The sequence below is a fragment of the Mastomys coucha genome, unplaced genomic scaffold (assembly GCF_008632895.1).
Source record: "Mastomys coucha isolate ucsf_1 unplaced genomic scaffold, UCSF_Mcou_1 pScaffold1, whole genome shotgun sequence".
NCBI lineage: Eukaryota > Metazoa > Chordata > Mammalia > Rodentia > Muridae > Mastomys > Mastomys coucha.
In genome coordinates, this window is record NW_022196891.1 from 76,993,272 (window position 1) to 77,016,552 (window position 23,281).

General features: G+C 40.4%; 1 protein-coding gene across 10 annotated transcripts in view; it reads left to right on the forward strand.

The window, feature by feature from the left end:
- The window catches only part of Cdc42bpa (CDC42 binding protein kinase alpha), a 210,120-nt gene that overhangs the window by 124,460 nt on the left and 62,379 nt on the right, over window positions 1-23,281 (forward strand). For 6 of the 10 annotated variants that reach the window (XM_031391080.1, XM_031391084.1, XM_031391097.1 and 3 more), the window contains exons 13-16: window positions 4,738-4,980; window positions 5,203-5,313; window positions 17,625-17,872; window positions 22,137-22,242. In XM_031391080.1, coding sequence (XP_031246940.1) covers window positions 4,738-4,980; window positions 5,203-5,313; window positions 17,625-17,872; window positions 22,137-22,242 — 708 coding nt within the window. The remainder of the gene's footprint in view (window positions 1-4,737; window positions 4,981-5,202; window positions 5,314-17,624; window positions 17,873-22,136; window positions 22,243-23,281) is intronic. The other 4 variants (XM_031391090.1, XM_031391108.1, XM_031391086.1 and 1 more) reach the window with 1 other exon arrangement.

The following is a 23,281-nucleotide window of genomic DNA, read 5'->3' on the forward strand; positions in this document are numbered from 1 at the left end:
GTATACGTTTTAGTTCTTTTCAAAATTTTCTACCAATAATAACAAATTTGTTTCTAACTTGGGTGTTTATGGCCTCCATGTTCTCTAAGCTTACTGTGTTGCCTGGGTTGCCAGCATAATGCTGAACAGAAAGAGTAAGAACAGGCACTTTTGTTGATCAAAGTTTTTAAGGTTTTATTTATTTACTTTGTATATAGCATTCTGCCTGCATGTATGCCTACAGACCAGAAGAGGGCACCAGATCTTTTTATAGGTGATTATGAGCCACCATGTGGGTGCTAGGAATTGAACTCAGGACCTCTGGAAGAGCAGTGCTCTTAACCTCTAAGCCATCTCTCCAGCCTGTGTTGACAATTTTAAAGAAACTGCCTCTAACATTTAACACTAGTGCTTATTGTGTATGTTTTAGTAAAATATTTTCCAGTAGATTAAGGGAATTACTTTTTATATCTATTTTGCTTCTCAAGTTTTACTATTAAGAATGAGTTATTGACTTTATGCAATGTTTATTTCTATACATCATTTATATGATTATTTCTACTTTTAAAATATATGCCGAATTGAATTAACAGAGTTTCTTTTATGTATGAAACACACTTCTGAGTCCAAATTACTCGTGAATTATTTGCTAATGCTAATATGATAGCATAGATCACAATTATAGCAAAGATTATTTAGTAGCACTATTTTAAGCACCATTCATATATGTGTTTATATATAATATATTAGTATATAATTGGTATATATAATATGTATAATATATGTAAATATATGTATATATGTGTGTGTATACATCTATATGTATATATAAATATTTATATATATACACATGTGAATGGTGCTTATAACAATGCTATTAAACAATCCTCAATATAAATGTGATCTATGCTATCATATTATATAGCATATTTATATGTATGTATAATGTTTCATCTTCACAACAACCCATGAGTTCTGTGTTGTTTTATTATTCTTGTTTGGCTGATAAGGAGACTGAATACTAGGCTGTTAACTTGCCTGGGGTCATTAGAGATAGAAGGAGGCAAAGCTAGCATTTTTATAATTAAGTCCATCTCAAAAGCTCATGTCTAGGAATTTTATGCATCCCTGAAAATGATTTGCTCATAAAAAGGTTTTTTTAAATCTATGAATTAAATTGGCTTACACTCTTTTCTTTTACTTTTCCTGGCTGTTTTTAATATGTCATCATGCAGGTCTCAGAATGAATGAAGCGGTGTGCTTCCTTCTTATTAGAAAGGTTCTCTAGTTCTTATGTGAACTCTGAAATCTACCATTTCCTTTCCACTTCAGACTACATGTTTTCTATATAGCTTTACTATGGCACCAGATTTTAGTATGTATGAAAGTGTTGTTTTTAATTTTAAAGTTTTTAGTTTTGAATATTTTTGTATTTATGATTTTTATGCATGACAAGTGATTTTTTTCTAAGTGCATCTTGAAGTTTTCACTATACATAATTATATCATTTTCCCATTGATTTTGATTTCATAGCTGTGCCTTGAAGCATGTTACCTGTGTATCTGTTTGAAATCTACTGAGCTTGGCTTCATGGCTTAAGCTTTAGTGTTATTTTAAAAATATGTAGTGTATATTATTGAAAAGAGTATGTATTTCTAAAACAGGGTGCAAATTTCTATATATAGAAAGCTTATTAGGATTTTTCAAACCCTTTTGCAGGGGAGGGATGTAAGACAAAGTCCTTCTATTCAGGGCCTAAAGGAGGCTGACCTCAAACTGCCTCTAGCCCTCCCAGGCACTGCTCTGTCAGTGTGGGCTGTGTCTCAGGTTGTCTGTGTAGACACTGCTCTGTCAGTGTGGGCTGTGTCTCAGGTTGTCTGTGTAGACACTGTTCTGTCAGTGTGGGCTGTGTCTCAGGTTGTCTGTGTAAACACTGCTCTGTCAGTGTGAGCTTTGTCTCAGATTGTCTGTAGGCACTGCTCTGTCAGTGTGGGCTGTGTCTCAGGTTGTCTGTGTAGACACTGCTCTGTCAGTGTGGGCTGTGTCTCAGGTTGTCTGTGTAGGCACTGTTCTGCTTTCTTGATAATTAGTGATTCGGACATTTAAATTCCTGTGCCGATCGATTTTCTAATGTTTTCTAGTTTGGGCAGTTTCTTTTTAAGCTTTAGTGTTATTTTAAAAATATGTAGTGTATATTATTGAAAAGAGTATGTATTTCCAAAACAGGAAATTAATTACTTTGATTAATTTAATTAATTACTTTAATTAAGACTTCCCTACCCTAAATTTAGAATTTACTAAATGTTAGAATGGTTTGACCTCCCACTGAATGATGTGATTGTTTGGTAATATTCTATATTCCTAACAATGGCTTTTCTGCTAAGGTCTAGATTTTGTTTATTTGGTATAGCAAATTACCTTTATCTGGTGAGTTTGGCCCTTTGTATCTATGTTTATTACTAATGTTACATTTTTTTTTTTTTTTTGCTTTATAGTTGTCATACTGTACTTTTTTGTGTCCTTTTAAAAAAACACAATGTAATTGTGCTAAAGTACACATAGCATAGTATTTCCTATCTTAGCCATTTTGAGGCATTATTCATCAGGGTTAAGTATATATGTATTGCTATGAAACCAGTCTCCATAATTCTTTTTGTTTTGCTTGATTATTTTTTGTTTTATGCTCTACTAGCTCTGGTCTTTGATATTTGCATTTGAATTTTACTATCCATATTAACAAAATCTAAATATATTAACTAACCCTGAAATTCTTCAGTGCCTCTAGTTTTATACTTCTCCCCAGTTTATGTGCAGTCCACACAGATAGTATGTATGCTTATTAGTAATTATAAATCAGACATTTAATATGACCTAGGACATTTCTTGACATCTATGTGTACAAGGTTCTCAGTCCTCTGTTTGTTTTGTGTTCCATTGTCAGTCTCAAATCTTCATCCTGAGATAAAGCTGTAGAGCTCCCTTTAGTGCAGATCTGTTAGTAGCAACCTCTCTCAGTTTTCACTAGACCTTAGAAGTAATTTTTCTGAGTTTACAGTATTAATTTCTTGTCTCTTAGAAAGTTTTTGTACTCTTTCTGATACCACTTGTATTTTCTGAATTTGATTATCTAATTTTTGTTTTTCTGAGAGCAGAATATAACTGATTTTCTCCCAACCACCCCATTTAAAAAAAAAAAGATTTATTACATATTTGTGTGTATATGCTATGGTATGAGTGTAGAGATCAGATTAACAATTTGCTGAAGTTAGTTCTCTCCACCTGTGGGACTCGGGGATCAAATTCAGTACCTTTACCCACCGAGCTATCTCAGTGCCTCACCCCAATTTCTTTCTTTTATTTATTTTTAAATTTTACACGAATGGATGTTTTGTCGGCATTATTTGTATGCTTGGTGCCCAAGGAGGCTAGAAGAGGACATAATTTTTCTTGAAACTGGAGCTACAGGTGTTGTGAGCTGCCTGTCCTACATGGGTGCTAGAAGTGGAGCCCAGGCCAACCACCCATCTAGAGGCAACTGCTGAGCCATCTCTCCAGCCCCAACTTCTTTGGAGATTTTAATTTTTATAGTGTTATCTAGTTTCATTTTTGCACATTTCTGAGTTTAGGTTTGGTTTTCCTTTTCTTGATTTATAAATATAAAGATATATGTATATGTATACACGTATTTTTGCATGCCTAAATGTCTTTCCAATTCTTTTATGCACCTGTATAATAGTTTTTCCTAGCCTTTTCTCATTTCCAATTTTTTCTAATGACTCCTTTTATTTCTCCATCTATCTCATACGTACCACTCTGACGATGCCCAAATACTGTTGGTGTTTGGTTTTGTTTCCTGCTGTTGCCATTGGTTCCTTATAGTGGTATTGATCTTTGGTTCTTTGTAAATCCGTGGATATGGGCTCATGTTTATTTGCTGTTAATGTGTAAATAAGCCAAATTTCCTTTCTCCAAAGGCGATGCACATTTCCTTCTGTTGTGAGGCAGGGATTTACACTGACCTGAGTCTGCGGAGTACCTCTGTGTCAGCAATCTGAGACCAAGGGGTTTTTCACCATGCTATTTGTCTAGGTCTTACTTTTCTCAGTAAGAAAAGGCATCCATTTATTGTTTGCAATTACTCAATTTAATTTAAAATAATCTCCCAAATATTTATTAAATTTTACAAACAATCTTGAGCATCATAGTTTATATTTCTATATTCTATTCCTTCAGCTACCTCTTTGCACTTGCCAGGTCAGTGTAAAAATTTGAGAATTAGAACTAGAGATGGCTCACTAGTTAGGAGCACCAACTGCTCTTGCAGAGGATTCAGGCTCAGTTCCCAGCACCCAGGTGGGAACTAACAGATACCTATAACTTTAGTTCCATGGGATCTGAAGCCCTCTTCTGCACTCCACAGGTTCTGCGTGCACGTGGTGCATATATATATGTGCATATATGTATACATATATATATATGTATACATATATATATATGTATACATATATGTGTGTTTGTGTATGTATAAAACACAGACTAAACACACATACACATAAATACAAATAAACTTTAAATAAGAGTTTGAGAAGGTAAACAAGCTATCATTGCATTCCCTTACTGTCTTTAGAAGTAGTCCATTTCCTCCAGTATTGTCCTGAGGTAAATAATTTTGGCTCTTCATAACTTAATAATAGCTACTTTGATGACCAAATTTGGTCTCTAGGTTTGGTAACATATATTTTTTTTATAAAACTGTAGGAACTAGTCCAGGCTAGTGAGCGATTAAAAAACCAATCTAAAGAGCTGAAAGACGCACACTGTCAGAGGAAGCTGGCCATGCAGGAGTTCATGGAGATCAATGAGCGACTAACAGAATTGCACACCCAAAAGCAGAAACTTGCTCGCCATGTCCGAGATAAGGAAGAAGAGGTGGACCTGGTGATGCAGAAAGCTGAGAGCTTAAGGCAGGAGCTGCGCAGAGCAGAGAGAGCCAAGAAAGAGGTCAGTAGCCAGGCAAATTCCATAGTGTCTGTGGAGTAGTGCCTTAAGCTACACTTAGACTAGTGAAGTTATGTGCATTCCAGTCTTTACGTTTTGAAAAAGTTATTTTGTAGCTTGGTACTATTAACTACTGTGAATCTCACCATTCACACTATAAATTCTTTTGGAAAGGTACTTTAAAAAACTAACCATGAAATCTGTACATTTCCTTTTATGTTAAAGCTGGAAGTTCACACTGAAGCTCTAATTGCCGAAGCATCGAAGGACAGGAAGCTCCGAGAACAGAGTGAGCATTATTCTAAGCAACTGGAAAATGAGCTGGAGGGGCTGAAGGTATTGTTGATATTTATGACTCTTATGAATTTTCTTCTGCATAAGCTTAATAGGATTTTTGTCCTGTTAACTCTTTGGGGAAGTATGAAAACTACCTATGCTTCCAATCTAGTATTGTTAATTCTCATTCTTACTAGTAGGAAGCTGATACACATTTGCTAATCACATTCAGTTGTTCAGTAAAGAATAAGAATCCACAAAGGACTGCCTGCCTGAACAAGGTGGCCTGGTAGTGTGCATACATGTGTAATAAGATTCCAAGGCTCCCTGTATCTGTCATATTTTTCTTGTTGTGACAATAAATCTAGCTAAGACAACTTAAAAGAAACATGTATTTTGGCTGACACTTTGAGGGTATTGTTTATCATGGCAAAGATGGTGTGATTGCAGAATCTTGAAGTCATATTGCATGTGCAGTCAGGAAGTAGAGAGAGATGAGCACTGGTACTCGTCTCATGACCTCATCACACGGACGTAAAGGGCCTCTCCTTTCCTTTTCTTCAGGCGGGAACTCCATTTCGGGTGGGTCTTTTCCCACCTAGGTTTACCCAGTCTAGAAACTCGCTCATGAACATGCACCAAGGTTTGTTCCTGTGGTCGTTCTAAAGCCCATAAAGTTGACAGTCAAGGTTAACCCTCATGTCACCTGCCTGTTCTATAAATGACCCAAGAGAGGCCAATTCTGACTAGATGACCCAGTTTTAAATTCTAGCCTGGGCATTTTCTAGCTCTGTAACACTGAATGGAACACTTCCTCTTTCCTTTTTATTTTTGTTATCTGTAGCTCCTGTTCCTGGGGTATATAAATACATGTGCAAGCTCACACCTCATGGTGCTCAGCAATTCTTAGCACAGTGATGGTCTTACAGACGTTGAGGAGAATGTCAGAATCCTTGTAGTAACTGCAGTCTGGTTTAAGGCCGACTCACAGATCTGTTTTCTTACCAGAACTGTAATCAACTTATTGAAAATATAGACAAGTGCATTATTAACCTATCCTGGGTACATTATCATGTTGAATACTTGTTTAATACATGTGCTATTCAGTGAATCAGACATGTAGATTCATGATTTATATGGTAGACTTAGCCATAACCATAGTGACTTAGTGTCAGTGCTTGCAAGTAAACATTCTCCTTAATGTAAGAGACATGAACTCCAATTTTTCTTTTATTTAATTCAGAAGAACTAGAGTGCACCCTAGAAATCTTAGGCATTTATTTTGCTTAGCTTTCTCACTAAGTCTTCTCTGTTTTACCAGTGTTGTAACCTGCACTAGGGTGATAGGAAATCAAGAATGGGAAAGCTGGGGTGGAGGCAGGGGTGAGCTCTGATGGAGGCATACCCAAAGGGACCAGTGTCACCACAAGACACCCAACACATAGTTGTCAGCATAAAAGAGATTTATTTGCTCCAGTAGGAAGGGGGGCAGGGAATAAGAGACAAAGACAGGAGACAGAGAACGAGGGAGGAAGAGAAAAGACCAAAGAGAGGGGAGGGAGGGGAAAGCTCTGCCTCTGGATAGAGAGGAGACAGATGTGGCCTATAGGCAAAGGGCAGTTTATAAAGGTAAAGGAAGAAACTCTGTGTTAGGATGAGGTGTCTCATTTTGATTGGGCATGTTAATTAGGGCAGCTAAAGGGGGCTTTTCATGGCTGGACTGCTGGACTTCCTGTACTTTGATAGCTAGACCTTGGTAGTCAGCTTCTGAAAGAGGAAGTGGCCAAATAAGGGAATGGATCTCGGGGGCTAGCTTTAGGAATGTAATCTAACGGTTTTTAGGAATATAATCTAACGGTTTTTAGGAAGGCTGAGGGAATTGGGAGAAGGGCAAGGCCTGTCAGAGCCCTGTTTGCCCTGCTCCAGAGTCCCTTAACACCTTCAGCAGCAGCAGCTGGGAAACTTGGCACTTTTCAACAGAATAGCAAAGGCAGAAGGGATTAGCAGCCCTCAGTAGGGGAGCAGTCTCAGGTTTCAGTCATCCTAGAAGCAGTCTTTGATAGTTTAAGTCAGCCATTTGTAAACATGCTTCCTCTGACCAGGGGAAGGCCTAGTTGTTCTTCTGACCCTGACCTGGAAAAGGCTTTGCCTCCATTTCATTGTTTGAGGCATTAGGGTCCCTGACATAACCAAGTCAATAATATACATCCACTCAGGACTCCATCTGCTCCCCACAGTACCTATTTATCACTTAGGATATTTTCATAAAATAGGACTTTCTGTAAAAAGTGTATAAGTAGAATTTTAAACCATCTTTTAGTTCCTTTAGGGATTATAAGAATTTTCATTTCATTAAGAATAATTTTCAGTGGTCCTTGGTGGCATTGGGCTGTACTCTCAGGCACTTGGGAGGCAAAGGTGGAAAGGGTTGATGGTCAAGGACTGAGCAACTTAATGAGACCCTTCCACAGAAGAAGTACAGAGAGGGCTGCAGGAAAGAGCTCAGTGATAGACTGCTTGCCTGATGTAGAGAGCTCCATGGTTTATTTCTAGACCTGCTGGAAATGGACATGGATGACTTTTAACAGTCCCAAGGAGAGAGAAGCTCGTGTAGGAGGAAGCCCACTTCTTGCAGCGTGCAGGTCAGCATAGACTTTTGAGGTATTGAACAACATTATGACCAACTAGTCCTAACAGAGATATTTGGAGCTTTTATTCTACAGAATGCAAATCCTTTTAAAGAATGTTTAGTAAACTCCAGAACTGACATAGGTTGTGATGTGTTTATACAAAGATAAAGAGGTATAAGAGATATGTTCTATGGGAGCGTGTGAAGTATGGGGGGAGGGGGTATCTCAGTGGGGCCCATGCCAAGGCATCCCTTCCCCCTGAGGGACCTGCCACACAACGGTAATATAGAATAGAGTTTATTCGGGGCATGGGGAGGGGAGTTAGGAGAGTAGTAGAGGCAGAGAGAGGGAGAGAGTAGAGAAGTAGAGACTGGCCATGGCCATGGACATGTGGAGAGAGGGGAAGGGAAGAGCCCAAGGGGGCAAGAGAGAAACAAGCTGGAAAGCTGGAAGCAAGAGGTAAGAGGCAGGAGAGAGCTGAGGGGGCAAGCAGCCCCTTTTACAGTGGGCCAGGCCTACCTGGCTGTTGCCAGGTAACTCCATGGGATGGAGTACAGACAGAATGCTAGCAGTTTGGGCTACAAAATAATCTCAGTGAATATAAAAAGATTGAATTCCTTTAAAGAATTTTCTCTAGCCATGAAGGAATGAGACTGGAAACCAACAGAAGAAAAACTTTGGTACTCAAAAATATGTGGATGTTAAATAGCACACCCTGAAACAGCCAGTGGGCCATGGACAACACACCAGGGAATTAGGATGAGATTGGAGGCGCATCACCTCAGAACTATGGACATTGTAAAGGCCTGTTCCCAGGGACACTGGCAGCTCTAAATGCCTGTTTAAAGATTTAAAACCTCAAATCAGTAATATAATGATGCTTTCCAGACACAGAGGAGGGGGTGAAAGAGCAAGCTGTACTCAGAAATCACAGAAGAAAAGAAAACCCTGGTAGGAGAGCTGAGGTTGTGGGTATGTACTAATCACTGCACATAGGAGAGCTGAGGTTGTGGGTATGTACTAATCACTGCACATAGGAGAGCTGAGGTTGTGGGTATGTACTAATCACTGCACATAGGAGAGCTGAGGTTGTGGGTATGTACTAATCACTGCACATAGGAGAGCTGAGGTTGTGGGTATGTACTAATCACTGCACATAGGAGAGCTGAGGTTGTGGGTATGTACTAATCACTGCACATAGGAGAGCTGAGGTTGTGGGTATGTACTAATCACTGCATTTGGGAGAGCTGAGGTTGTGGGCATGTACTAATCACTGCACTTAGGAGGCAAAAAAAGAAAACTAGGAGAGCCAGGTCATTTGGGTACATAGTTGAAAGTTAGCCTGGGCTACATGAGTTCCTGTCAAACAAAACAAAACATAAAAAACATTCAATCAAGTCATGAACCTCAAACTTTATTCGAGAAGATTAACACAATTGAAAACCCTTTAACTAGATGGAACAGAAAGGGGAGAGAGAAGAGTAGAGGGAGGACTCACATATTTCAAATCAGAAACAAAAGTGGGCGTTTTACGTATGACCAACAGAAAGTAAGAGAATTGCATGCCACGAGGCTAGGTGACCTAGGGGAAGTGAGTGACCTAAAGTGACTCACAGTGACACAGACTGTCTGCATGGAACTGCACAGCTAATAAAAAGGTTGAGTGCGCAATTCAAACTCTTGTAACAAAAAGTTCAGTGCCAGACTTCCCACTGGTGAACTGAACCAAACATTTAAAAAACAGTTAAAATAAAGTTTGTTTGTATTTACTGCTTTAAAATTAATAAGATATAGCAATAATTGACTTTTGTAGCTTAAGTGGTTGAATTACATGATCTGCAAATATATCAGTATGTTCTTCTTTTTTTGGTTTTTTGGTTTTTTGATTTTTTGAGACAGGATTTCTCTGTGTAGTCCTGGCTGTCCTAGAACTCACTCTGTAGACCAGGCTGGCCTCAAACTCAGAAATCCGCCTGCCTCTGCCTCCCAAGTGCTGGGATTAAAGGTGTGAGCCACCACTGCTCGGCCAGTACGTTCTTAAGTATCACCACTGTAAACCTAATAGTTGCTAGCTTTTGTACCTCTAATGTGGTAGCTTGCCAGAGCCGTTACTAAGACCAAGTAGTTTACAAAAATGGAATCGACGGTTTGAGTTTAGAGGCAAAGGTTCAGTGCCAGCGTGGTGGAGGAGGCAGCTTTTATTGGGTTCTGGTCATCTCTGATGTTCCTTGGCCTGTAGCTGCATCCCTTCATACATCTTCATGCTTTGTGGAATTCTCCTGTGTTCAGTCTCAGTGTGTCTCTTCTTTATTGTAGGGGCACATTCATACTCGGCAAGGGTCCTTAATGACCTCGTTTAACTCAATTCCTTCTGAAAGACACTCTTTAAATCAGGTCACATCCTCAACTACTAGGTCTTCAACATATGAATTTTTGAGGGGGATTCAATGCTGGACACTTACTTTTTGTAGAAAGTCTTTTCACTACTAAAAATGATAATGTTCATAATTTTAGTGATTATAAATCATTCAAGAAGAATATCTACTGTGAATATTCTACAGTGAAATGATGAACTTTTAAAACTTTAAAAAATGTTTTTAAAGTGCTGAGTGCTTTGCCTGCATGTATCTTAAGTGTAGCACATGCCTGCAGTGCCGCAGAGGCCGGAAGTGGGTGTCAGATCCCCCAGAAGTAGAGTTACAGGCAGTTATGAGCTGCTGTGGGTGCTGAAGACAGAATTAGGGTCCCCTGAAAGAGCAGTGAATGCTCACAACTGCTGAGCCAGCTCTCCAGCCCCGGATTTTTGTGATAGGATGATTTCCATTAGCACTCATGTGCTTTTTAATTATATTCTTTTGAAAAATACATGAAATAAAGGGAACAGATCATTTCAAAACACATATATACAGATCTTTGAAAATATGAAAGGCCAAAAGTTATGATAGCTCTGTGCATTTCTTGGTTTGACTTACTGATGCACTGTACTTTCTCTGTAAAATTTCTATTTGCCCATTTAATTTTACAGTCCTAATATTTTCTGTCTTCAGACACCCCAGAAGAGGGCATCAGATCTCATTACGGGTGGTTGTGAGCCACCATGTGGTTGCTGGGATTTGAACTCAGGACCTTTGGAAGAGCAGTCAGTGCTCTTAACCGATGAGCCATCTCTCCAGCCCCTAATATTTTCTTTATCAATTGATATAAATTCTTCACACAGAAAAATTTTGCTTTTTCTTAGTTTTCAGTGTATACTTTCAGTCCATCATTTGTCTTATAATTGTATTTTTCAGTTGTAAAACTATAGAATAATTATTTCTCTTACTCAGTGTTTCTTCTTTTACTTCAAAGTTTAGCTTGTCCTGAGTGATTGTAAATATTTAATTATGCTTTCTTTTAGACATTTCCATAGAATTTTAAAAGTATTGAGCTGCCAGGCACTGGTGACACACGCCTTTAATCCCAGCGCCTGGGAGGCAGAGGCAGGCAGATTTCTGAGTTCCAGGCCAGCCTGGTCTACACAGTGAGTTCCAGGATAGCCAGGGCTATATAGAGAAACCCTGTCTTGAAAAACCAAAAAAAAAAAAAAAAAAAGTATTGAGCTGTTGAATGTATTTGTAGTTTGTTTAGCCAAGTGGTCGAAAGCACTGGCTCTATCCTTACTTTGCTCCCTGGTGGTTCTGGCTCCCTCTAATTACAGATGCTTGCCATGTGGGATTCAGTTGCTTAGGTAAAGAAGCTGGACTTAGGGATGCTAGCCTAAAGACTCTTCTATCACTTTCCTTTCTCAGCCTTTTCTATGCCCAGTGCTTCTCTGACCTTTGAAAAGGGATTTTTAAAATTAAAATTATATGAAAATAACATGAAAAGTATTGAAAGCATAGGCATTTTTCTATTTTTCTATTTAAGTATATTTATAAAGATGAGATTTTTTTATTAAAATGAGCAGTATCTCACTGTTATTTCTCTTGAGTGTTATTGTCGTGTCATGAGTGTGGTTTTTTTACTACTAACAATATTTTTATTATGTTTTCTTATTGCTTGCTTTAATATCTAGACTTTTTGCTTATCTTACACTGTCATTTTCAGTACTAGCATATCATTTGGGTTCTTTTTTGGAAAACAATTGCATAGATGTAATATTTTTTACTTTTCCTTACAGTATTCATTTCTGTTAAGTTTCATATGCTAATCAGAATAATTAAAATTCCTGTGATACAAGAGTGACATCTGCCTTTAATCCCAGCACTTCGGAGGCAGAGGCAGGCAGATTTCTGAGTTCGAGGCCAGCCTGGTCTACAGAGTGAGCTCCAGGGTGACCAGGGCTACACAGAGAAACCCTGTCTCAAAAAAAAAAAAGAAAAAAAAATTATTAAAGCGTGACATCCATTCTGTTGATAATATTTCTGAAATTAATAGATGAATTTCCGATGTTTCATTATTATTATTTTGTCTGATGGCTTGAAATGCTTAAACCTGAAAAACTTATTGCGTTCTCTTATAGTTTTATAGTGGGACTTGAAGTAATACTTTGAATTTCTGGATTTAATTACGTATTTACTAAAAGAAGAGCAGCTGCTGAGAGGCTCCCTCGGACTTTGACCCTGTGGAGGCAGTGTATTTCTTAATGTGTCCAGTTTCCATTGTTACTGGCAGGAAAACATTTGCTTTGTGGCAGGTTGTTTGGTTTTGCTCATTATTTAATTTCATTTTCAGTGTTTTATTTGGCTTTTGAATTCTTACATAATACATGATTCATCTGTAATTTAAATTAGTGATCTTGTCAAGTTTTAATTTCAGGCGAAATTTTCTTTGAAACTTCTTATGCATACTTGTTGGCATCCCAACACCCAGCTAGCAGAACAGCAAAGATGTTGATGTGATTAGCGTTGTGGCAGTGTGGTGTGGGGATGATGTGATTAGCGTTGTGGCAGTGTGATGTGGGGATGATGTGATTAGCATTGTGGCAGTGTGGTATGGGCACAGACAGTGGGACTTTAGAGATGCTACTTCATGTGCATAAAAGCAGGGAAGGAATGAATGTGTAGGTTGGGGCTGGAGAGGGTCAGTGCTTAGAAGCGCTCACTGCTCTTCCAGAACCCTAACTTGGTTACCAGTACCCAGACGGGGCAGCTGGTAATCTCCTGTAACTATAGCTCCAGGAAAGTGAGCACCCTCTTCAGGCCTCCTTAGCACATACATATGTGGCATACAGACACAAAGGCACACACATGCACACACAAATAAAATTTCCGAAAGAGCAAGCATCTGACTTCCTCTGACTCTTAACAGTTCAAACATAGTTCCACATCCAGAAACTTATGGATAGTCTGTATCTAGCTCATGGCAAATATTCCTTAGTGAGTGGTCACACTGTGGGTGGTGCCCTCTACCATGGCCTCTGGCCCACACCAGTTCTTTTAGTAATCTTTATGTATTCACATGTGTGTGAGAGAGAGATGGTGTTTATCTCTTTACATGCAGTCAACAACCACCATCAGTTGACTTGGGTCTGTCTTGCTGTGATGAGACACCAGGACCAAAGGCAACCGGGAAGGAAAGGGTATTTGCCTTCCACTTTCACACCACTGCTCGTCATCCAAGAAGTCAAGATGAGAACTCAAACAGGGCAGGGACCTCGAGGCAGAAGTTGATGGAGAAGCTATGGAGGAGTGCTACTCATGGCTTGCTCAGCCTGCTACCAGCCCAGGGATGGCACCACCTACAGTGCACTGGTTTCTCCCCCAATCAGTTAAGAAAATGCTCTGTAGGTTTGGCAGCATAATCTCATGGAGATATTTTCTCAGTTGAGGTTCCCTCCTCTCAGATGACTCTAGCTTCTGTCAAGTTGACATAAAACTATCCATCACACCAGCACTTCTGCCCTAATGGCTGGCTTCCCCCAAAGAACATGGCGTCCTTCAGCTCCTGATCTCTTGATGTAATAAGCCTATACATGTATGTTCTTTCAGTTTTAAAAATTCTATTGCTGTATACTTGGACAACACTCTAGAGAACAAGAACGCCCCTGAGAAACTAAAACTCCCGAGAACTCTTAGAATCTCTAGCCTGTGTGTTTCTGCTTATGTAGGTCACTAGCAGAGCCTTCAGACTCTGCATAGCTTCTGTTTCTTTTTAAAATATATTTTATTTGAGAATTTCATATATGTGCACAGTATATTTTAATCGTTTCTATTCAGACTGTCTCCCTCAAACTCCTCCCAGAATCAGGGAATCCCCGTGCCAAGTTCATGTCTCTTTCTGCATTACCCGACTGAATCCAGTTAGTGCTACCTGCGTGTACATGTGTAAGGCCACTCACCAGCAAGGGCAGTTTACCAGAAGCAAGACTCCTGAGGTAAACTGGCTCTTCTTCCCCCAATAGCCAATGGCTTCTTAACTAGGTGTGAGGCTTTGTGAACCCCTCCTTGATCTGCACTGGAATTTGGGCTTGCTTGGTCCTGGGAAGGTCTTGGGCAGGCAGCCCCAGCTGCTGTGAGTTCATGAGCACAGTGCCCTGTCGTGTCCAGGACACTCGTGAAATGCTCCTTCCCACCTGTCTGTTACAGACTTCCTCTTTCTCTTCCTTAATGGTCCCTAAGGGGAGCAATATGATATAGATGTCACATTTAGAGCCAAGGACTTCACCCTCGCTTGTTCTCTGTACACTGACCAGTCGAGAGTCTCTGTCCTAACCACTGCCCACAGAAACAAAGGTGCTTGTGTAGTGGGGGCTGACAGCTGCATGGGTATAAAGGCGAGTATGGAGAAGACAGCTTGATGGCCATTTACAAGACAGTAGGTTTGCACTAGGGCCACTTACCATACTAGGCAAGAGTTCCATTCCATGAATCAGGCCTTAAATTCAGCCAAAAAGTAGTTAGTTACTCCTGTAATTGCCGTGGACCGGGATTTCTTATGGGGTCCCTTGTTCCACGGGACTAGGGGTTCTGGCCAGGTGGGCATGGGATTCGGCTTTGACAAACAGACTACACACGAGTGGTGTAAGATCTGAGTGTTTTTCTTTAAAAATGACATGAGGCTTTTACAATCATTGTAAAAGAGAAATGAAAAATCTGGCAGCTCAACAGTTGAGGTACATCTGAGGCTATCTGAAACATACTGGGTCTAAAACAGTAGCCATCTCCTCTGAACTGTGCTGCATCCCCCGGGCCCAAGTGCTCTGGGCCCGGGGGACTGCGAGAGATACATGAATCTGAGTCTTAGCCCATCTAAGTTCTAGTGTTAGTCCTGCATGTGAGTCCAAGTCTTTCTTCTCCCAGTCCTTCTGTTAGACTGAAGTCACGTAGGCAAAACGACCCCCACACCCAGGTCAGCAGGGTATGGTAGCTAGGTGTGAAACAAGAGGAAGAGGGGTGGAGCCCTCCCTGTTGAGGTATTCTTATGCTAATTCTCTGGTTCTTGCTGGAGACTGGCAGAGGGGAATCCGGACCTAACACTTTCAACTAATGTCTTAGAGTGAGAGAAACCTTTCAATTACTCTCTAGTACTTAAAACATTAAACTAAGATAGTTAGAAACATTGGTGAAGGTCAGAAAACAATGTCTGAATTTTCTCTTGCTAGCTGTAAGAAAATGATATCTTGGTGAGTTCCTAGCACACTAGTATGAGGACATATCTGGGCCACCTCTGAGTTTGGGGTGCCAGGTGACAATGCGGAGGCAAGAGACTGACTTACCTTGAAGTTTACGCCTCAAATACCACCATCACGCAAAGTGTGCGTGACATGTAATATCTGTGTAGGAGATCTCATCCTAAGTTCTAAGACAGTACATTTTAACCAAAGTTTTCCTCCTCCGGCTGGGTGTGATGGCTGTCTTGGGAGGCTTTTGTCAATTTAACACAAACTTAGAGATATTTGGGGAGCAGGGATATTAGCTGAGACAATGCCTCCATGACACTGGCCTGTAGGCCATTCTGTGGGGCATTTCCTCAGTCAGTGATTGATGTCTGAGGGTCTGGCCCACTGTGGGCAGGGATGCCCACCCTCAGCAGGTGGTCCTTGGCTATTTAGGAAAGCAGTCCTCTTTCATGGCCTCTACTTCAGTTCCTGCTTCCAGGTTCTTGCCTTAACTTCCTTAGTGATGGACTGTAACCAGAGAGTTCTAAGCTGAAATAAACCGTTTTCTCCCCAAGTTGCTTTTAGTCATGGTGTTCATCATCCTGACTAAGACAGTCACACATGCCTGTCACCCAAGTACTTAGGCGTTGGCAACAGAGTGAATGTGAAGCTAGCCTGGACTACATAGTGAGTTCCATCATGGTCTAAGTGAGATACTCTATTTTAATGTTTTCCCTAAAAGTTAAGAATCTTGCTTTTTCCTAATGTAGATATAAAGATGTTTGACTTTTGTGATTTCTTCTGTACAGTTACAAAAGCCTCCTCTCTTTTCTACCTCAACCATGCCTTCCTCCATTTTAATCTTTGAAGGACATGAACATAATGCAATCTTTTTGACTGTTACTTATTACATATAAGATGATAGATGTTTTTTCCTAAACATATATCAACAATAATCCTAGATAGAAATTGAAATGTTTGTGCTGGTTAGTTTTCATCAACTTGACATGAGCTAAGGTCACCTGGGAAGAAGGAACCCTGATTGAGAGAAGGCCTCCATCAGATGGCCTGTAGGCGAGTCTATAGGGCATTTTCTTAATTAAGGATTCAGATAGAGGCTTCAGATCACTTGAGGTGGTGCCTAGTCAGGTGATCCTAAATGTAATCCTGGGGAGGGGTATATCTATGCCCCTTTTGCTCCCAAGTGATGGCAAGGTGTTTTGACACCCATTTTAGCCCATTTCAGCTCCCAAATCAATGACAGAGACCTGGTATTTTTGTAAAAAGGCTTCAAGCATTATGCTGGGCTCATTCTGAGCTATTCTCACCCAGCTATGCTGTCAGCTTGCCAGCCATGTGGTCTTTACCTGCAGCTGGGTCTTGCCCTGCTTCGCGTTGGTCCACATTTGTCCTCATAGCGTTCTCTCATTGCGATCTTATGGCGAACCCTCCTGGTCCATTTTCATAGTCTTTCCACCTCCCTTCTCTCCCTTTCTCTGTAGTCTCTTTGGGACCCCTGACTGGGATTGGAAGTCCCACCTATTCTCTTCTGCCCATCTAATTGGCTGATCAACTCTTCATTAACCAATCAGAGGTGATGGAAAACAATTTTTACATAACACTAAGACTGGAGATGCCAACATCTAGAGTACAACCAAATGTTTGAGCATAGAAATTAATATCTGGAAACACAGTGCACAAAGCCATCTCCCAACAGACATAAGAAACCAGGCTGAGCAAGCCAGCTTAAGAAGCACCCTCTTCAGTCCTGCCTTGAGCTCCTGCCATCGCTTCCTTCCATGATGGACCATGACCTATAGGATATAATAAGCCCTTTCCTCCCTGAGTTGCTTTGGTCATGGTCCTTATCTTAGCAACAGGAAGCAAACTCGGACAAACTTAAATCAAGAAATCATATAAATGCCAACAAAAAGTTTAAATTAATTTCTAATCTTAATATGCAAGCTTTCTAAAATATCAGTAACAAAGACAATAAAAGCATATAAATGGAGAAGAGTATTTGTAATATATGGCAGAGAAATAAATAATTGCCATATATATTTTTGAGTGAGAATATATATATAAATGATGTACCAATGTAGTCCCTGATAGAAAGGAATTATTTCTTATTTTATTTCATTAATCTTTTGTTATGTATATAGCAAAAACAAATTAGTTACTCGCCAGGAATATGCAGCATAGAACATCAGCAAGAGATAACTAAACTGAAAACTGACTTGGAAAAGAAAAGTATCTTTTATGAAGAAGAAATATCTAAAAGAGAAGGAATTCACGCAAGTGAAATTAAAAATCTGAAGAAGGAGCTGCATGACTCAGAAGGCCAGCAACTTGCTCTCAACAAAGAAATTATGGTTTTAAAAGACAAATTGGAAAAAACCAGGAGAGAAAGGTAAGAATCGAATTATTTTCTCATCTAGCAAATATCTACTATGTGAATGTTGTGTGCCAAGCCCTAGGAAACTCAGGCAGTAGTCATATCCAAGTTCCAGCAGAGAAAAGTCAAGATTGCTAAACAGGCAGTTCTAGCCCAGCATGGTGAGAGAGCAGTGAGGGGAGTGTGGAGGCAGCCCAAGAGGTGCGGAGGTGAACTGTCCAGGGAGAAGTCCGCCTTAGTTGCACCTAGAGAGCTAGGAAGAGGTAAGCAAGCAGGGAAGTGCCCAGGAAGAGGTGCGGAAGGTGCTAGGACCCAAAGACCAAGAGTGTTAGACAATCAAAACCAAATGCTGCTTAATGTGGTGGATACACACATAGGAAAACAGGAGTGCTAAGAGATGAGAGTATGAAAGAAACACACACACACACACACACACACACACACACCCAGGTAAAGTTGTGAATTAATGTAAGGCCTTTGCACTTTGTCCTAACAGTTCAAAGGGAAGTTACATGATAGTGCTTATATTTTGGAATGGTCACTTGCTACCTTGTTAAGAAAGATTTAGAAGCATCTAAAGGAATCCAGCTATAAAACAATGCAGTAGTCCATACATAGTGTTGAAATTGGAAGAAAATGTGGTAGATTCAGAAATTCTTCAGAGAAGACAGACTGTAGGACAGAAGAAAGCCAGGAGGAGCCATCAGTAGCAGTGAGGTTCTAGGTCTCAGACAGCTGAACAGATGTTGGCAGCTGTCCTTGTTAATTATATTGAAGGCCACATTCTTGCAGTTGGGTGCATTCTTAACGAATGCAAAGTACTGCTGTGGTGGTATGGGCTTGAACAGACTGAGCAGAGCCTGCTCTCAGTGGTGAAAGACAATGAAGAGAATGGGGTAGAGCACATTACAAAATGATCTGTGCCAAGAACAAAACAAAGGAGGGAGGAGGAGCTGACATGCTGGAGGAAGTTTTACAGGGAAGATGACTTCCCAGTAAAGAGTAAGTAAAGTTTAAATTTATGCCACTGTGTAAGAGCATTGTACACAGAGAAGAGCCCGCCCATCTGTTCAGAAGTCCTGAGCACACCAGGGAGGATTAAGAGCTCATGGTAAACGAGTTTCAGATGCTTAGTAGATGTGGAGTTCTATATGTGGAGTGGGCTGGTTTCAGGGGTGAAATCCAGCTCTGGGTGTCATGCTCTCTGGTGTTAATGCTGGCATCTGAGTGTGGTCATTTGGAGAATAAACATAGACAGAGAAAGGTCCTTCCTTGTACTGAGCCCTGGGCAGTGATTCAAGACAATGACAGGAAGAAAACCAGACAAGTGTGACTTTCTGCAACCCTGATCAAGACAGCATATCCAGTCTGTCAGTGTATAGGACAGTATGAAGTCTGAACCAAGGAAAGAACTACACAGTGACATATGCACCTAGCATCATGTGACTTTGGTAATAACAGTGTCAGTGGAAAAGTGATCACTGGAACGAGTCCTGAAGGGAGCCAGTGGAGCGGTGTGCAAGCAACACTGCTGCTTAAAGTTGCCTCTGCACCAGCAAGCAGTTTATCCCAAGTCACTTTGCTTGATGGTGGTGGGGGGGGGGGGGGGGGGGAGAGAGAGAGAGAATGAGTGAGTGAGTGTGTGTGTGTGTGTGTGTGTGTGTGTGTGTGTGTGTGTGTGTGAAGTAGAAATGATTGCATTTGTAATCTGACAGAAATGAGCCAATAGATGGCTCAGCAGATTGGGAGGAAGGTACTAGAGCAATGAACAGATCAACCCCCACTCAGCAGACATATGTGTAGAAAGAGACTGTAGGGCTCCGGTGAAGTCAGCTAGGATGGTGGCTCTGGTTTTAGTGTTGAGCTGGGAGTGTTGAATGTGAAATACTCAATAGACATTGATGTGTGGACTATGTCATCAGTGTAAAGCTCTGGCAAGTTTCCAATATAGATCTCAAAATCCCCTGGTGTAGTAGGTAGTAATTGGAGCCAGGTGCTGAGGTTGAACAAAGTACTCAGGGAGAATGTTTGGAGAGGAAGCGAGCACAAGAGGTGGCACTCTGAGGTGCACTGGCCTTCACAGGAAGGCATAAGGAGGGGGTTCCCTGAGGCAGGTCAGAAGAAGCCACAGCACTGCTAAGGTAGAGTGCATGGTAAGGTAGCACAGGGACAGTTTACAGAAAGGTCTGGTTTATTTAGGTGGCGGAGGCAGACCTCAGATTCTAACGTGCTATGCCTATTGTCATTGTAAATTATAAGACTTAGTTTGATTAATACTGTTTTTAAAAACAGAATGGTTCTACTTGAGACTTTACTCAGTTTATTATTAGTGAACATGTTTTTCTGAAAAGCTTCTTTGCAATTTCATTTTCAAAGGTATTCCTGTATCAGGAAAGATTCTTTAATATAACTAAATATAACATTTTGGACTTTAAATAATATTGTGACACATTTGCTTGAGGACTGGATTTTTTTTCCTTGAATTTATAATTTAAATTATAATTTATCTTTAGTAATCAAATGTTAAAGATGTTGGAATCACCCATTACTTACATCTTTGACTCACTTGAAAACAGTTATATAAAATTACCCAGAACTGATCTGCTCTGAATTTTATTTTATTGCTAACATCTCCTATCAAATTGTTATGAACATAAGTATATTTCTCAACATGTCAACACAGTCTTCAGAAACGAGTTCCCCTCCTCTATTAGAGGCATTTAGCATGGCTTACTTCTAAACAGTTGTAAGTCACTCTTGCCCCATAAATATGCTTTATAATATTATCTCTGCATGCTTGTGTCTAGATGTAAGCAGAGAGAAGGGCTGGATCAGCTGTTGACTAAAGCGTGTGAGTGTGATTTCTAGGGCAGAGGGGTGGGGTGTGGGCAGTCCAGCTGCAAGTCAAGCAGCAGGTGCCTCAGTCAGCCAGAATGCTGCCATTCTCAGTGAAGTCACTTCTGTTGTGGCATTTCCTACTGTCACCCATGCACTCAGAGGACACCTGCCATGGTGCCTGTGGAGATTGTTAGCCTCCCTCTCACTGTGGCAGGACAAGTGTCCTCCAAGTGTTCTGGGAGACACTGTAGAGAGTGGCTGAGCCACTCAAGCACTCTCCTTGTCTGAGCAGGACAGACACTGCTATATATTGGGTAAGTCTCATGTGGAGCTCACTGATTCAGGCTAGCAGTGAAAATGCACATCTAATTATTGTGCCACAAAATGAACCACCAATCCCAGATTGTACACTGATTAAATTTGGCTACGTTTGCTCTGACCGTCCTTGGCCTCCCAGTCTCGGGATGCATGTGCATTTGCTGCTCCCTACTTTTCCCTGTATAAATTTACAGAAGTGTCACTGCTTTGTTGCATAAGTCCTCTCTTTCACATTTGCCCTTGGTCTTCTGCAACAAGCTCTTATGCTGGGACCTGAAGATGACAATGATAGAGTAGGACTAGTTGGATAGTCAGCAACCCTCATCTGGTAGTAGCTGCTCTTGGGTGGTGACACTAATGAAAGGTACAGATTGCTCTTAGCTTCAGCTGTTGCTGCACACAGGTTCTTAACCCATCAGCGCCTGGGCCTCCTAACAGGCTACACTGACTAGACTGTAGTGCTGCACACTCATGACTTTAGACAGACTCCAGGTGAGGGCCACCCTACACAGTTAAGAGTCCTTCATTCCTTAAAACTGTTGTGAGACCTAGAGAAGACAAACGACTTTGGACAAAGGGAAAATGAGAAGAAACTGCCAAGCACAACCCATGTTTTTTAACTGGCGTGGGATAAGAATCAGACAGCATTGAGCTGATGGGAAGCTTAAATTGGGAGGAAGACTTGGTAGGAGTGCTAATTAGGACAGGTGCTTGCGGAAGTTAAGCATGTACTTGACTTGAGAAATACAGTCTGGATTTTCTAGGTCAGAAGAATAACAGTTGCACCTGCCTCTTAGTCGGTCAGGAGAATACTGTACTATAGAGCAGTCTAGCAGCTGATGGACAGAGCGAGCCATTGGGACATCTAAGCAAAGAGACACAGAAGTTGTTTGTACTATGTTTATAACTTTTCTGTTACATTGAAATTATTTCAAGCCAACATTACTAAATATCAAGATTCAGATAATTATTAATTTCTAAGTATTAACCATTTTTACTGATGTTAATAAGCTAGTTTATTCTGATCTCTACATATTTGCTATGCAACTGTTACACAAATATTTTTTTCAGTTGACTTTTGATCCAATTCCTTTTTCTGATTTTCTGTTTTGAATTGTGTTAGTCAAAGTGAAAGAGAAGAATTTGAAAATGAGTTCAAACAACAATATGAACGAGAAAAAGTATTATTAACTGAAGAGAATAGAAAGTTAACAAGCGAACTTGATAAGGTGAGTGTTTGGGTCTCCTTTGGTTGAATGCATGCTGGGTATGCAGCACTGTGGCTTATACCATGATAGCCACTTTATATTTGCTATCATATTTCATGGTGGCAGTGTTTCAATGACAGGTTTCTACTATACCCACTTGTGTCAGACTTATCTTTTTGCTGCCCCCATCACACCTTATATTTGAGACACTGTTTCATGTAGCCCAGGTTTGCCTTGAATTTATTTTATAGCTGAGATTAGCCTTGAATTACTAACTCTCTTATGTATACTGGAATTCCAGTCATGTACTACCATGGCAGTGCGCGAGCACGCACGCACACGTGCGCGCTTGTGTGTGTGTGTGTGTGTGTGTGTGTGTGTGTGTGTTGCATATGTACATGTATGTATATTAGGCTGTATATATGCAGGGACTTATTATTAACAATAAATTAGCTGAAGTTATAAACTGATAAGTCCTCGTAGCTGTAGCTGGCACTGTTGAAAGCAGGGAGCCTTCAGTGCGTCCATCAGCAGGCTCCTGACTACAGGCTTCCTGCAGTTTCCCCTTGAACACAGTTTGTCACATTTCCTTCTGCCTGGAGTGCCTGCTCTGTTAGGGAGGATAATCTATGTTATTCACTGAACTGACTTAAATGTCACTTTCACCCAGGAATATGCACACAGATATATTCATAAGAATCGACCAAATATTTGGGCTTCTCTATTCAGTCAAGATGGCATATAAAATTTAAAACAATATTATTTCTCATCATGTAAACAGTTCTGTGAAAAGCTTTTCTTAGAAAAGAGGCCCCCATCAACATTACATGTTAAAAAGGCTGGCCTAGGCTCTCTGAAAACATACAAGGAAGAAGGAAATGCAGCAGCTAATGGCAGTGGGGACCATTTGTCAGGAAATGGGTGGATAGTAGTAGCATGAGAATTTTTTTAACTTAAAATTTTTGTACATAATATATCACATACATGAAGAAAGTTAAACAAGCACACCCAAATCACTGAAAAGCCGGCAGGAGGATAAAACAGCACAAAAAAAAAAAAA